Source organism: Heterodontus francisci, chromosome 7, assembly GCF_036365525.1.
Source record: "Heterodontus francisci isolate sHetFra1 chromosome 7, sHetFra1.hap1, whole genome shotgun sequence".
NCBI classification, from domain to species: Eukaryota; Metazoa; Chordata; class Chondrichthyes; order Heterodontiformes; family Heterodontidae; genus Heterodontus; species Heterodontus francisci.
In genome coordinates, this window is record NC_090377.1 from 51,539,518 (window position 1) to 51,555,313 (window position 15,796).

Here is a 15,796-nt window from a genome sequence, read left to right on the forward strand (position 1 = left end):
GGCTCATATGACACACACTCTAAATCTTTGTCTTGAATTCCTCCCAATGATAAAGTAATCTCCTTTGTGAGCGCTTACGATTAATATTCAAGTGATGCTCAAAATTGGTGCACAGTCAGCAGATCAATCACCCATTCATGAGAGCATCAGGCTTGAACCATTTTAAGACTCAGGCCTCCAGTGAGCAGGCTGGAATGTTTTGGCAGCACTCCTCCCTCTCCTGAGCCAACCAAAAAGAAAATAAAACCTTCCTGAGCCGTTTGGGGAGTAGCCTGTAGTGTTTAAACCACTCAGCACCTGATTGAACTGTGCAGAACGTGCACAATACATGCTCTGTCCACTTATACCTGAAATTTGCAACCAAGGTCCTATAACTGGCAAAGGCTCCTGATCTACATATTGAAACAGCCTTCAGCCTATTTCTGGGGGATGAGATGCTCGTGCATTGACGGTCCTGCCTGAAAATTGCTTCAGGTGGGCATTGGGCCCTGATGCGTTGCTGAGCTTCAATCCTCTCTCCCAATTTTCAGTTGGTGGATGCCAATGTTTAGATAAGAAACAGGTGGATGGCAGTAGAAAATTGCTTCTCCCGTCTCTTCCACTTGATTTAGGAAACATGAACTGCACTTAAGATGGCATATTGGGAGCTCAGTAAAAAGAACAGGAAATTTCAAAATAAAAACAAAGTGCTGGAAATACTCAGCAGGTCAGGCAGCATCTTAGTTTTTTTTTTAGTTTTAGAGATACAGCACTGAAACAGGCCCTTCGGCACACCGAGTCTGTGCCGACCATCAACCACCCATTTATACTAATCCTACACTAATCCCATATTCCTACCACATCCCCACATGTCCATATATATTTCCCTACCACCTACCTATACTAGGGGCAATTTATAATAGCCAATTAACCTATCAACCTGTGGAGAGAGAAGCAGAGTTAGCATTTCAGGTCTGTGACCTTTCATCAGAAATTCAAAGGCGCCCTGAGTAGTATTGAGACAGAGGTTAGAGGTTAGAAGAGAAAGAACAATTGCGAGCAATTTCGTATGAAAGGCGTGTTGGAAAAGCTCTCCCAGATATGGGGGTAGCATTCATGTCTTGGGCAGGTTTGGGCTTTATAGAGGGTTGAGATTTGTTCAGGGAAAAGAAATATTTGCCACAAAAGAGGAATCCAAGCTAATTTGAGACCATTTTAGCAGCACAGATGTGAGAGTACAGTTTGAGGTCAGGAAACATAGAATGTCTATCAAAAAAAAAATTGTTACTGTTTTTATTCCAACGGTGCAGGATCCCTTTGCGTTTTAAAGTAAGTTTTAGAGAAAGAATAAGGTAACAGTGCATTCGATGAAAGGGCAAAGATTGAGGTGCCAGGACATTTTGTAAGCAGAAAGTGCAGTGAAAGATTCTGGAACCCATAACTAATTTATTTAGTTAAGTTAAAATTCAAAATATTTATCTACCTTATTTCAAGAAAAAGAGGCATTGTCAAAAAAGCAATATACATAACAAAATTATATACAGGGTTGGTTTAATAAACAAGGAAGTTCATCTCCTGCAGGTTTTTTATTGAAGGCAGCAACTTCTAGTAGTAGTAAATATATACTATTCTGATGCATAACTATTACAGTACTGAATGTAGTAATAGTTCTGTATCAGAACATTAGTAGCCTCACAACAATATGTAGGAGCGAACTTTTGAAGTACAATGCAACTTTTTCCGTGAAGTAAGATAATAAACTCAAATGAATGACTCCGTAATCGTATAATAGCATCTCTTTCTGTGCCATTTGATTCATTGTTTTGTTGCACTGGCACCCAGTTAGAAATGGAGAAGATGGGATTTTGAAATCTGAGCTTAAATAATGAGTAATTTTCATACATTTATAGTGCATTTAAAACTCCCCAAGATCAACCTTTTAGAACTGTTTTAACTTTAGGATTTTAAGAACAATCATCCTTGTAACCAATTATTAATAGTAACTATTAAGTTGCTCCTTAAAATTGCATTGTTGATGCTGTTTCTGGGTGATTACCTGACATTTTCCCACCATGCAAGAACTGTGTTGGTACATCACAGCTACCTATGAATAGAATAGATGTTGTGCATAAATCATATAGACACATCCCAGAGCCTGAGGAAACCATTAGTGATATAAAATTGTTGCTGTCTCTCTGAACTGTTTGTCTACATCCCCATAAAATGGTTGAGTTTTCAACCCTTCTACCATAGTGCATTATTCACCTCTTGAATTTAGTTAGGTGTGGTGTCTTAGTGAATAACTGCAAAAATACTCCTCACCTCAGTAGTAAAATAAAATTCAGAGGCATTGACAAATTATTTCACAAACTTCTTTCAGTGACTATCTAGAAAACCATAAACTCTATCTATACAGCTCCTTCATTGGGCTCGGTTTCACTCTGTTTTGATTCTGCAAGGACAATGGCTGCATGATAAATATAAATACTATTGTTCTATCCTGATTCTGGATTTGACGTGCTACATATCCCACATAGTTCATCACTGTGCACACAAAGTAATTAACTTGATCTAGCCACCAAATACTGGCCTTAAATGCTGATTTCCACCTACTGGCAGAAAGCCATTGCTATTGTGTCAGCATGAGTGCTGTTTGATTTATGGATAGTATTACATGTTCTGTATGGTAGTAAGTCACTCAGAATTACTGACAGGTTTAGCATAGTGCCAACATTATTCAGTGAACAGGACAAGCTGTTTATTATAAAGGAATCATAAAAATATATATCAAAATGACTGAATTATTGCAGTGATTGAAATAAAAGGTAATACCCCAGTCTCCTATTTCTAATAATCGACCAATGATTTTTGCACTAAGGCTCAGCCATCAATAATTAGAATACACTAATAAAATTCAAAAAAACTTTTTAAAAGGCATGTAATTAATAGAAAACAATTAAACCATGAGGCTTTGTTCTCAGAAGTTGAATTTTTCCCATGAATGAACCAAGCCTGCATTTTTAAACAAAAGGTCATTAGTTTATTTGTAGGAAGCCACTTAATTTGGTTGAGGTTTAAGACATTTCTAATTAAGAGTGGTGTGACTGGAAAAAATTTCCTGAATTATGGCATTTCTGATGATAGGAGGTTTTGCTTTAGCATGCTACTCCATGCTATTTCAAAATGTATCTTGAAACTCTAATGAATTACAGATGTTTGCATAGAAAGTCTGTTTCATGCAAACTTGACAAAACTGCAAAGTTGCAGAAAAAATAAAATAACACCAGAAATATGTAGAAACTAGTAAAAAGAACATTTTTTTTCTTATTAAGTATAATTCAATGGTTGATGGCCTTTGGCTGTACACTTCACAGAAAACAATTGGGCTTTTAGCCTCTCCCATTTTATTGAAGTTGTAGAAGAGGAGCTGGCTCTTACCACAGGGCTGAAAATTTGTTCCTGTATTTTTCCAGAAACAGATGATCAGGATGCAGTTCTGTGCCTGTACAAAACCGAAAATGACTGTGTCATGAGATTTACTTATTCAGAACATGTCAGTGGAAAGTCTATCCTTACTGCTCTGAAAGAACCAGGTTAGTGTGCTTTCTCTTTTTTGTTAATTCTCTCTCTTCCCCCACACAAACTCACTCTCATTTCCTCTCATTCACAGATACTTCAGTTCTCGCACTCTCTCTTGCACAACTCAATGTCTGGTCAATCTTGTTCTCCCTCTGTCTCACTGTCTCTCATGCTATTTTGTTTATTGAGCTTGCTACTAAATAAGAAAATAAGTCATTCATTGTGGCAGGCAAGTTTGTCATATGTAATATATATTGTGTGTGTATACATCGCACCTACACTGTTTGAAATCTTCTTCTCCCTGCTGCTGTCACATGCGTTCAAGTCTTCAGAAGAAGGAATTTCCTCCACACAAGATCAGGTGGCAGGTTGTTCAACCTTGCCCGTCTTAGAGCGAAGACCAAAGTACGGAAGGCCCTCATCAGGGAACTCCTCTTTGCTGACGATGCTGCATTAACATCTCACACTGAAGAGTGTCTGCAGAGACTCATCGACAGGATTGCAGCTGCCTGCAATGAATTTGGCCTAAGCATCAGCCTCAAGAAAACGAACATCATGGGACAGAACGTCAGAAATGCTCCATCCATCAATATCGGCGACCATGCTCTTGAAGTGGTTCAAGAGTTCACCTACCTAGGCTCAACTATCACCAGTAACCTGTCTCTCGATGCAGAAATCAACAAGCGCATGGGAAAGGCTTCCACTGCTATGTCCAGACTGGCCAAGAGAGTCTGGGAAAATGGCACACTGACATGGAACACAAAAGTCCGAGTGTATCAAGCCTGTGTCCTCAGTACCTTGCTCTACAGCAGTGAGGCCTGGACAACGTATGTCAGCCAAGAGCGACATCTCAATTCATTCCATCTTCGCTGCCTGCAGAGAATCCTTGGCATCAGGCGGCAGGACCGTATCTCCAACACAGAAGTCCTTGAGGCGGCCGGCATCCTCAGCATATACACCCTACTGAGCCAGCGGCGCTTGAGATGGCTTGGCCATGTGAGCCGCACGGAAGATTGCAGGATCCCCAAGGACACATTGAACAGCAAGCTCGTCACTGGTATCAGACCCACCGGCCGTCCATGTCTCCGCTTTAAAGACGTCTGCAAACGCGACATGAAGTCGTGTGACATTGATCACAAGTCGTGGGAGTCAGTTGTCAGTGATCGCCAGAGCTGGCGGGCAGCCATAAAGGCGGGGCTAAAGTGTGGCGAGTCGAAGAGACTTAGCAGTTGGCAGGAAAAAAGACAGAAGCGCAAGGGGAGAGCCAACTGTGTAACAGCCCCGACAACCAATTTTATCTGCAGCGCCTGTGGAAGAGTCTTTCACTCTAGAATTGGCCTTTATAGCCACTCCAGGCGCTGCTTCACAAACCACTGACCACCTCCAGGCGCTTACCCATTGTCTCTCGAGACAAGGAGGCCAAAGAAGATACATAGAATAAAAACTGAAAAGTAAAGTTAGGTTTAACTTCATTATGCATCACCACTGTAGGGTAATATATCAATATTCTCCTCTTTATTCACCTGACTGAATTTTTTCAGAGACAGGATTGGATCAGTTTTTTTTGTTATTCTGTTGTATTTGCAGCTCCCAAGCTTATTCTTTGGTTTCCCCTGTAGCACTTCATTTAAATTTTAAAAGTAAATATAGTATAAAATTATTAATCCTTAGGTTGTTACATGTCACGGATTCAAACCCCACTTCAGCACTTAGTTACATAATCAAAATTGGCACTTCAGTACAGTGCTGATGGAGTGCTATTCTTTGGATGAGATATTAACTTGAAGGCACACCCTTGTTTGGGTGGATATTAAAAATCCTGCATGGCACAATGGAACCCACAAAAAAGTAGTTTATTCGGTCATTCATCTCAATGCTGTGCATCAGATCTTGATGTATATAAAGAAGTGTTTGTAAAAGCACAAAAGCAAATGTTTGTGTTGAGCTTTGGATGTCAGTATGGGAATTTGTCTGTATACATAGCTGACTGTGATTTTTTTTTTGCACTGTCACAGAAGTTAGAAAATGTCAATCTATTCTCCCCAATATCTCAATTGATGGCTATCTCAGAGCATCATGTGAAAGGGAGCCATACAACTCTAAACAGTTCTAAGTACAATCCTCATTCTGTGTCATTGGCTAATTCAGCTCATTATGGGGAACTACAGTTAGTCTCAGCTGCCATGAACTAAGCAGCTGAAAAGTCAGCTGTGCAGCCACTCTTGCTGGAAAGTGCCTGTATGTGTATGTCAGTTAAGGACAGGATATAGCTTAGTTCTGTGCCAGAGATCAGTGTTCAGTAACTGCTAAAATAAGGAATAAGTTATATCATATCATGAAAATTGTTCATTGCACTATTTATTTTTGAAGTTTGGCTACATATTTGTCTGCACATCAGCACTTGCCTCACGCAAATTTCCAGAGGGGTCTTCAGGTTCTCATTGCCAAGTCCCATCTTCTAATTTTTCTACCCTTCTGTCCTCACTGTTACGACCAGGTGAGAAAGGTGCCTAGGGGCCCCTCTCAGCCTTCACCTGGTCTTACCGTAACAGGGTTTAATTTTAAACACACCATGTTTTTAGCTTCCCCTTGGTGAATCCTTGTTCACTGCTTTCCAATTATAAGGCAAAGAAACCAGCACAAACAGGTTTTCTTAGGTTTAAAGAAGAAAAGTTGAAATTTATTAAACTTGAACTTAAACTCTAATTCGGTTGACACCTGTGGATATATGTCGTGCCCACGCTAGCATACATACACGATACACATATGCAAATAGAGTCAGAAAAGAGCAGAAGAAAAAAATAAAGTGAAAAGCTTGAGGCAAAACCTGAAGAGTTTTTGTTCCGGTTCTTCGAGCTCACTGTAGAATCCTTGATTGTATGTAGTTCTTGCTTTTCATTGGGGCCTGACTGGCCCTGGCGAACCTGCCCCCACCTACCTGTAGTCCAGGGCTCCCTGGTTGCTCCTGGTTCAGTGACAGTTGAGGTTCCAGCTGTGGTCACCAGTCCCAGTGGTGCTGCTGGAACTGCTGATCTGCCTGCACTCTGATTGGCCGGCAGCTCTGGGAGGCTGGATCCTCGTTCTTAAAGGGACAGGGACACCGGAGCTGGGCAGTTAATTGCTCGAGGGCCATGAAATGCAGCCGGTGGTCTCCAGCCTTTTAGGCCCAGCATTGGGACCACTGCCAGGTACTTAAAATTCAGCCCATTGTCTCCCATTGCTGTTCCCCTGGGTACAGCTTCTACCTTCAATCCTGAAAGAATTGAACACATTTGGTGCATGACTGACCTCATCATCAACCACAGTATCTGTCTCACCGAAATCCAGCATTATCCCACCTCCCTGTTCATGGTACAAATCCTCCTACTACTCCAGGATCATTCTGGAAGGTAAGGACAATCCATGATTCATTTTCCTCGTGATAAATCACCTTCACAAAAGCCTTTTCCCTGCCCTCTCTACTGTCACCTGCAGTACCAAGTACACAAAGCTCTTCATCTCCAAAATTGAGGTGATTCGCCCAGCTGTCTCCACTACCCTTTCCCCCACCTCACCTTGTACCTAACCTTTCTATAGCCCCTAGTTCACCTCAGCTTTGACCACTCCATTACTCCTTCAGGCCCTTCCCACACTATCCCTGATGACTGAGTCACCTCACCAAACACTTGACCCCTTAGTCACCCTTCCTAGTTCATATCTTTGCCAACATTCCTCCCTTTGCTCTGACACTATCCCTCTATCTTTTAACAATTGCAGTTATCACCCTCCATCATTGTCCATCCTCTTCAATTTCTACCCCATCTCTAAGTTGCTTTTGCTGTTCTTGTCATCAACACCATGTTCCCTATCTGCCCCTCATTCAGCTATTTGAATTCCTCCAGTCCAGTTGCCAAAGCATGGTGGGCACCCTCGTCAAAATCGTCCTCTGTGACTACCAAATCCTTCCTTGTCTTCCTCAATATCTCCATGGTATCTCACACCATCCTCCTCCATTGACTCCCCTTGTGAAGTTCTCACTCATATTTTTCAAACTCAGCAGGCATATGTTCAGCAATGGTTCCTTGCCCTTTTTCTACAAAATCACCTTTGGCGATCTAACCTCTTTGGCTTGTCCCCTTTCAGTGTCTACAAGCTGCCCCTCATTGACATCACCTGTCGCATACGGGTCACCTTCCATATTAATGCTGACAATGTCCAATTCAACCACTCTCACTACTTACCGCAGCCCGTAAGAATCTCTGTGCTATCAGACTATCTATTAGAATTTTATCTTAATTGAATAACGGAAAGACTGAAGCCATAGCTTTTGGTCCATGTCAAAAACTCTTCTTTGCCACTGACTCCATCCTTCTCCCTGGCTACCTGTTGAGGCTGAATGAGGCTGTACTTAGTCATGTTTGATCCAGAGTTCAGCATCAAACTCCATATCTATCCATTATCAAAAATACTTCCACTTCTGAAGCCCATTTCATGCAATCCCTCGGTCACCTCCTAATTCCCTCACGAAGAATCGGTATCTGCACCTCTCATACATGAAGCACCTTGGAAGATTTAACTATGTTAAATATGCTAAATAGGATCAAGTTATTGCTTTTTAAAATATTTGTTAGTGGAAATAATGCTTTGCAGGGAAGTGTTCTGAAAATAAAATTGAGTGGCAACTGCATGGTATTAGAATTTGAATTCTGCATTTGCAGAATGAGCTAGACCTATTCATCAATCCTTATATTTACTGACTTGTTCTCATTTTACAGAATGTGCAAGTGAAACCGATCCTGTAACTGTATTGTTAGCAGTGGTTGGCAGTATTTTGGCAGTGGGCATTGCCTTGCTTGCCATTTGGAAACTGATTGTGACTATTCATGATAGGCGAGAATTTGCCAGATTTCAAAATGAAAGGTCCAGAGCCCGATACGAGATGGTAAGATTTTTAATAAACTATGTTTTCAGTGAGATGGATAATTGCTACAGAAGTTATTGAGCCATTAATACATTGGCAGACATGCAATGTGCTTTCAAGCACAGAGGCCTGAGCCCAACATTGCATCTGCAGCACTCACAATCAATGAGCGCAAAGAGCACTATGAGCCTGCAGACAAGCTTTGCACTAAGTTCATTGGGCTGTCAACCTTGCAGTAAATGATGCATGTACCTCATTATGGAGAGTTTCGGCATCAGTACAGATCCACAGTGTCCGTTTAGATTAAGTCTCATTGTGTTTTTGATGTTTATATTACCAGCCACTGCTGCCTGACTTTGACACTGCAGGTTTCCTAACAGCAATGCCCAGTGTCCTCCAACACCTTTTCCCTCTGCCCTGTGCATGCTGATCGTCTGCATGCCAAGTATGTGCCTGGCACACAAAGGGTAGCTAGCAACTGACAATGTGGAACTGCTGCTCCTGGCACATTATGAGAGATGTGCCAGAGTACTGGAAAATTAAATAAACTGAATGCTTTACTTGGTGAAATCAGCATATTTGTGCCAAAATGAATTGGTATAGTGAAAGGGCCACAGAATCAGCCCCTTTATAGTCCCAATAATATTAAGAACTGTTGAATTATTCATGTCTGGAATTGTGCAGTGGTCTCCGGCTGTCTTTGAAAGCAGTGATTTAAAGTTTATGAGATAAATATTAAGCTTGAACTGGCCTTTAAAAAGTGTGTGAGAACACCCAGAGTGACTTCATCACAAAATTTCCCTTCTATGGAGAAACACCAAGATACTTCTTGATTCTGCCATTGGTATGGCCAAAATTGGGAACCTGTTGGAACATGTCCATACCAGAAAACACCAGGTCTCCACTGTCTGAGGTTTATCAGACATCAATGGTAATGATTGATACCTCTGCCCGTCCCTTACAAGGCAAATGGTGTCTGTGACCAGCAACGGGGAAGGGACCCACTGCAGCAGATGTCTGCACTTGCCTGACTTAGTTGTGACTTAGTGTAATACTGGAGGCTGGTATGCTAAGTTAAGATGAAGCGTAATAGCCTCTGATGTGTGAAAGTGGTGTCCAGGCCAGCGAAACAGACCTCTAAAAAGTGGAAATGTTTTTTGTTTAATTTTCTGGATTGGATCGTTATACAGGGGCTGAAGAAGACATGGCTAGAATCTTAGCAAGGGATCCCCACCCAGCAATGGCAGGCAGCTGGCAGATTTCCCAGCTGATGGGACAGGCAGGCACCAGAAATGTGCCCATAACAAGAATGCTCCCACCTGCTTTATGCGATTTAAATGCCCTCCTAGTGACCAATCAAATTCTAGTAGGGTCAGCGCTGGAGGGCACTCATGGAAACAATCCTATGTTACTGCCAGGTTCAAGTCCTGAGTATTTTCGGGCCTTAATGTAAAGTTAATAAATCATTATTTGTAAATGCAGTAAGGTTTATAGTAAATGTGTGGTTCTAAGTCTGGACCCAGAAGTTTAAAAATAGATTGTGAATGAAATCCATGGTGATGACATTATAAGAAACTCTGGTAGAACTAGAAAGCCAATATTAAGTTAATCTTGTGCAGAATAATGCACAGCTGTCTGATATTCTCCTGCCATTTGTGTTATGAGGGCAAATATGCTGAATGTTTTTTAATTGTAAACATTCTGAACTGTAGTGACTTAGCTTTATCAATCTAATAATTTGTTTGAACAAAGTTCCCAAACATTGAGCTGCTTATTAACTGACATGCAGGGTGGAGTTTTCCCCAGGTAGGTGGTTATGATATATTGGTGTAACCGGACATTGTTCCAGGTAAAAATTTTCTCTGTGTGAATACCAGTCAGCTTATATATAATACTGTGATCCTGGACCCATTTATGTATGCATGAAAGTGCAAAATAATGGATCAGTGATCCCTCACCTTAGAATTCATTATTGGCTTTTTCCTGTTTTATCTCAACAGGATCTTTTTCACTTTCCTCTGCTGAGGTCTCACTTTACTCAAACTTAGATAATGGACATTTTCCCCAAATTTATAAAGTCTGATTAAAAGATAAATACTTGCAGATTTTGACAGGTATTATTAAAACCAGATGGTGGGCACACTGATGAAGATGGCCATTTGCCCTATCTTAGCTAATTTATCCAGACACAACACCTGCATTCCGCTCAATATAATATGTAACCGACAACTGAGTGAGTCTATGATTTTCTTCTCCTACAGTCTATCCAGAAGACTTTCAAATGTTAATCACTCTTTGCATGAAAAAGTTCTTATTGGCATTGTCCCTTAATCATACTTATTTGTTCCAGGGTCCTGGTGTACCTGGTAATTGTGCTCTGGATTAACCTTATCTGTGGCATTTAATAACTTGTGTGCTTCTATAACATCTCCTCTTGGCTGCCGGCACCACTGTTGTTCACTATTTACATTAGCAATTTAAACTCCGGAGTCAGAAGTACAAGTTCAAAATTTGTGGAAAACATCAAATTGGGGGATTTAATTCATACGATGGAGGAATGTGACAAAATACAAGAAGACGTTATTAAACTTCCACAATAGGTGTTTAATTGGCAAATGAATTTCAACATAGAGGAGAATGAGGTGGTGCATTTTGGGTAGGGAGAATAAGGACGCCACATATAGCTTGAATGATAAGTTTAAATGATGTAGGGATACACAAATCACTAAAAGTAGCAGCACAGGTTAAATAAGTCCATTTTTTTTTTAAAAAAGCAAACCAAGCACTGAGATTCATTTTTAGAGGGATAGGTTTGAAAAGCAGGGTTGTTATGTTAAGATTATATAGAACCTTGATTAGATCACACATCATTCTGTCATTTAACACCCTCTCGGCACTAACACTTTGACTTTCACCACACCATTAACACACCCTTTGCCTTTGCTCCATGACCTTGTCAGTTATTCTCTGTGACCCTCCGGCCTATTAAAACATTCCCTTTTGTTGTCTTTTGCCCCACCTCTGCTGTATTTGCTATAAAACCTATTACATTTCTAACCTTTGCCAGTTCTGATGAAAGGTCACTGACTTGAAACGTTAACTGTGCTTCTCTCTCCACAGATGCTGCCAGACCTGCTGAGTATTTCCAGCATTTTTTGATTTTATTACAGTGCACAGTTCTGGTCTCCATGTTATAAAAGGACATAGAGTCATTAGAGTAGGTGCAAAAAAGATTCACAAGAATGATACCGGAAGGCGAATTTATGACTATCATGAGAAACAGAATGGGTTAGGGCTCTTTTCTCTGGAAAAAGAAAACACTGAGAGGTAATCAGATAGAGGTCTTTAAGATAATGAAAGGGTTTGATAGGGTAGACATAGAGAAAATGTTTCCATTTGTGGGGGAGACTTAAACTAGAGGCCATAAATAAAAGATAGTTATTAATAAATCCAATAGAGAACTCACTGGTAAGGATATGGAACGTGCTACCACAAGGAACGGTTGAGGCAAATGCCATCAATGCATTTAAGGGGAAGCTAGATAAGCACATGAGGGAGGAAGGATAGAAGGATATGTTGATAGAGTTAGATGAAGAGGGGTGGAAGGAGGCTTGTGTTGTTTAGTTAAATGCCATATTGCTGAAATAATTTTCTGTGTCACCTTTAGCTGTTTCTGCTTCAAACATAGTATATTTGTGACATACATTCTGCATTGCATTTCATCTGCCACTGATTTGTCCAAATGATGACTTTTATGAGAAGCAGTGAGCCTGATCTTCAATTTCTGCACAAAACTGGCATCAGGAGGCCACTACCATTTTCAGCTTGTATTTCCATTAAAAACACAACTAGCAAGCAGGAGCTTCCAAACAGGGACCTGGGGCTTGAATAGGAGAATATAAGGCTGGAGCATTTTTGTGGATTTTGGAGGATCAGGAGTATTCCAGTTCTGATGAAAGGTCACTGACTTGAAACATTAACTCTGCTTCTCTCTCCACAGATGCTGCCAGACCTGCTGAGTATTTCCAGCATTTCTTACTTTTATTTCAGATTTCCAGCATCTGCGGTATTTTGCTTTTATATCAGGAGTATTCCTCCTAGGCACGTAAAATTAAATATTTCCTTCGCCTTGGAATTAGTGGTTGGTTGATAATGGGACACCCAGCAATTGAAAGTTACCCTCACTCAATACAATTACACAAGTGCTGTCTTATTTAGTCGTACAGTGGTTTTGGTGTAAAACAAAACTAAGCTCTCAGTGCTAACCCTCAATATGCTTTTCCTTTCAGGCAACCAACCCACTGTACAGACAACCCATAACTACTCATACAGTGGAAATTCTTTCAACAGTACATAACAAATCTTACAATGGTATAGTTGACTGAATTGGGAGCAGATTTGTAATGGTATCTGTGCCATCAATTAGCACCTGACTGGGATTGCATTACTGAATCTGGCAACTGGAAACTCTGCCTTTCTTCCTCTGGCAGACAAGACTGAAATTACTGCATTCTGCACAGAAGCAAGACTTGGTACTAGGCATCTGCCTGATTTAGAGAAAACATTAGACATGTGTGCTTTGGACTATTGACCACAGTTCTTGGAGAAGAAAACATTTCATTGGGTTTATTGCTTAGTTATGGGATGATGGAGATTCAAATTGCATCCTTTTTCAGGGCAGGTAACTTTTACAAAAAAACATTTTTTGGTTTGATACGAAGTTATAAAGCTTGGGATTTTTACAGCTTTTTGATGACAAAATCGGTTACATTAATCCCATGGTAAATGTTTTTAGCATAACAAAACTATCAAGTAATTAATGTTAGCATTGTACCCCAGAATTGAGCAGAAATAGGTGTTTTTCTTTACCTATACCTACTTCAGAAGAAATATAATCCAAAATGGTGTTTGAACCATATAGGTAGTATAAATTTGATTGTAGAGATGCTGGGGTAGTTTTTCACTGGTAATGCCAGCAGAAAACAGGGCAATAATACCGTAAAATGGTGGGGGAGCACTTACCGCCTCGTTACTACTTCCAATCCAGTTGATGCCAACTTCAGACAGATAGATCATCTGCCTGAGTCAGGTAGTTGACCATTTTACTATGCAAGGATTCGATGCTGTACTCCAATTGTCATTTTAAGATAGTGCTGGGTGGAGCGTGTGGTATATATACTCTACCCAGTATCAGCTAAAAGTCCAACTATCAAGAATCCAGCAGATAAATGTTAATTTGTTTTTGCAGAGCTGGAAGGAGCAGGAGTGCTCCTCTTTGCTCAGCAAAAATGACCTGGGCTGCTGCCATACCTGGTTCCCTTCCATTTCCCCCTCTGCCCTGCCCCTTTCAGGCCCCACCTACCTTCTGGGTTGGAGGCCAGCCAGGCTGCCCAATATTGCAGTGGCTCAGAGCTAATGGACTGGCCTAGAGAATTCATTTTTTGCTTGCAGACTGCTGGGCCTATGCTAACAAGGCTTAGCCGCAAAATGGACTGGGCCTCCTGTGAGGACTACTGGACAGCCAGTGGCCCAAATCTACCCATTGTCCAAATCTACCCCACTGTGCCTTGGCTCTTGTTTCCCAGCTATAATAGGCGATTGATGCAAAATACCGACACTATGTAATTTTATACTAGCTGAAGAATTTGTAGATTTTTATTCATTGGAGCTCTGATGATAACATTTTCTGTGAGTTTTGTGAAAGTTTGCTGATTGTGTCAACATTCTAGTATTAATGTCAAAGTTATGTTGTTTGGTTCTTATACACAGGAGGAACAGCATGGGTAGCACTGTGCTATTAAACTGCCCTGGAAGAGGTTACATAATGGTGGCATGAACTGCCTTGTACTTTTTGAAACATTTTTATTGTCCAGTTATGCAGCATCTTGTATTTGTAAAACCATTTTAGCACAGAGAATTGCACTTTCAAAAAATATTACAGTTAATCAACAGGACATAACTAAGACAATGTGGAGGTCCAAATTTCTTTATGATATTACAATCCTACAATCTCTCCTTATATAAATGCACCTTCTATACTTTGATGCTATTTATTGGTTGGAACAACTTGTATTGATGTGGTACAGGTAATACAGTAGTTTGACCATTTATGTGGCATGAATCAATCACTATTTTTAAGGAATGTTAAAAGTTGTAAAAGAGAAGCAGCAATCCTCCTTTGCTAGGCCTAACTAGATATGGCTGATAAAGGAATTGATGCCTTAAGCTAACCTTTATCTCGTGAGAACTGTGGTCATTGTTAAATATAGTCAATTTTCTCTGTTATTTGGCAGGATATTTGGTTCCTGTTGATTCTGAAGTAACTCATCCTCTCTGACTGCCAGTGAATAACTACCCAAGTGCTGTGAATTGCTGGCACCTGAAAAAAGCCAGTTCAATTTAAAACGTGAAATAAACTTAAAAGCTCCTTCCCCCCCTTCTAATATATAAATGTAAAATCCATTTGCAAGCCTACAGTTAGCACTTTGTACACAAGAAAAGGGTGGAGGACAAGTTGATAAACTTGTATTTTAAAAAAATCTTATGGATCCTAGGTTTTATGAATAGGAGCATGAGGATAATTTTTCTGTATTAGCGCCCATGGTGAAATACCTTAATCGCCACTAGCACATATTGCCAGATGTATATGAGCTGACATAATGGGCTGGATTTTAAAGCATCTCCGATGCCGGGAATGGTGGCGGGGGGGGTGGGGGGCAATGAAGATAGGAACGGAGGAAGCCCGCCACCAACCCCGACAGGCTCCATACCGATTTCAGCGGCGGTGAGGCCTCTTGGCAGCTACCCTGCCGCTCGATGACGGGACCACTATTTCCATATGTAAATTAATGAAGCTCCCATCGCCTCCTTAATTGCCGCACCAATCTTCATTTGGGCGGCTGGCAATGCCACGCCTTCGAATCCCAGTTCGGGGAAACGAGGCATAACTTGTGGGGAGGGGGGAGGAGGAACATTTTTCAGATCAGGAAGGGGGAGCTGGGTAAAGGACAAAGGGTTTGAACTTTGTCAGGTGGTGGGAGGGGTGGGGGGGCGCAGGATAGGTCTTTTAATGACTGTAGGTATTCCAGGGGAGGGAGAAGGGCTGAAATGAAGTTTAATGCCATTTTACAATGTACACTAATTGGCTCTTTAAAAATTCAATGTTTCATTTGCTGCTCTAAACCCTTTAAAAATGGCAGCCTGCCTGTGACGCCGTTGCCCATAACGGCTCACCCGCCCCCTCCACGTCATTGGTGGTGGGGGCGGGGGTCCACCCGGGCCATGCTAATGAGCCGCCGCATTTGGAATCGCGGTGGCACTGCAACATGGGCCCTGTGC

The 15,796-nt window shown here is 41.1% G+C and overlaps 1 protein-coding gene across 2 annotated transcripts in view; it reads left to right on the forward strand.

Moving 5' to 3' along the window:
* The window catches only part of itgb5 (integrin, beta 5), a 173,004-nt gene extending 158,438 nt beyond the window's left edge, over positions 1 to 14,566 (forward strand). For both annotated transcript variants that reach the window (XM_068035171.1, XM_068035170.1), the window contains 3 exons: positions 3,453 to 3,572; positions 8,313 to 8,479; positions 12,748 to 14,566. In XM_068035171.1, coding sequence (XP_067891272.1) covers positions 3,453 to 3,572; positions 8,313 to 8,479; positions 12,748 to 12,843 — 383 coding nt within the window. In that variant the 3' untranslated portion in view covers positions 12,844 to 14,566. The remainder of the gene's footprint in view (positions 1 to 3,452; positions 3,573 to 8,312; positions 8,480 to 12,747) is intronic.
* The last annotated feature ends 1,230 nt before the right edge of the window (positions 14,567 to 15,796 follow it).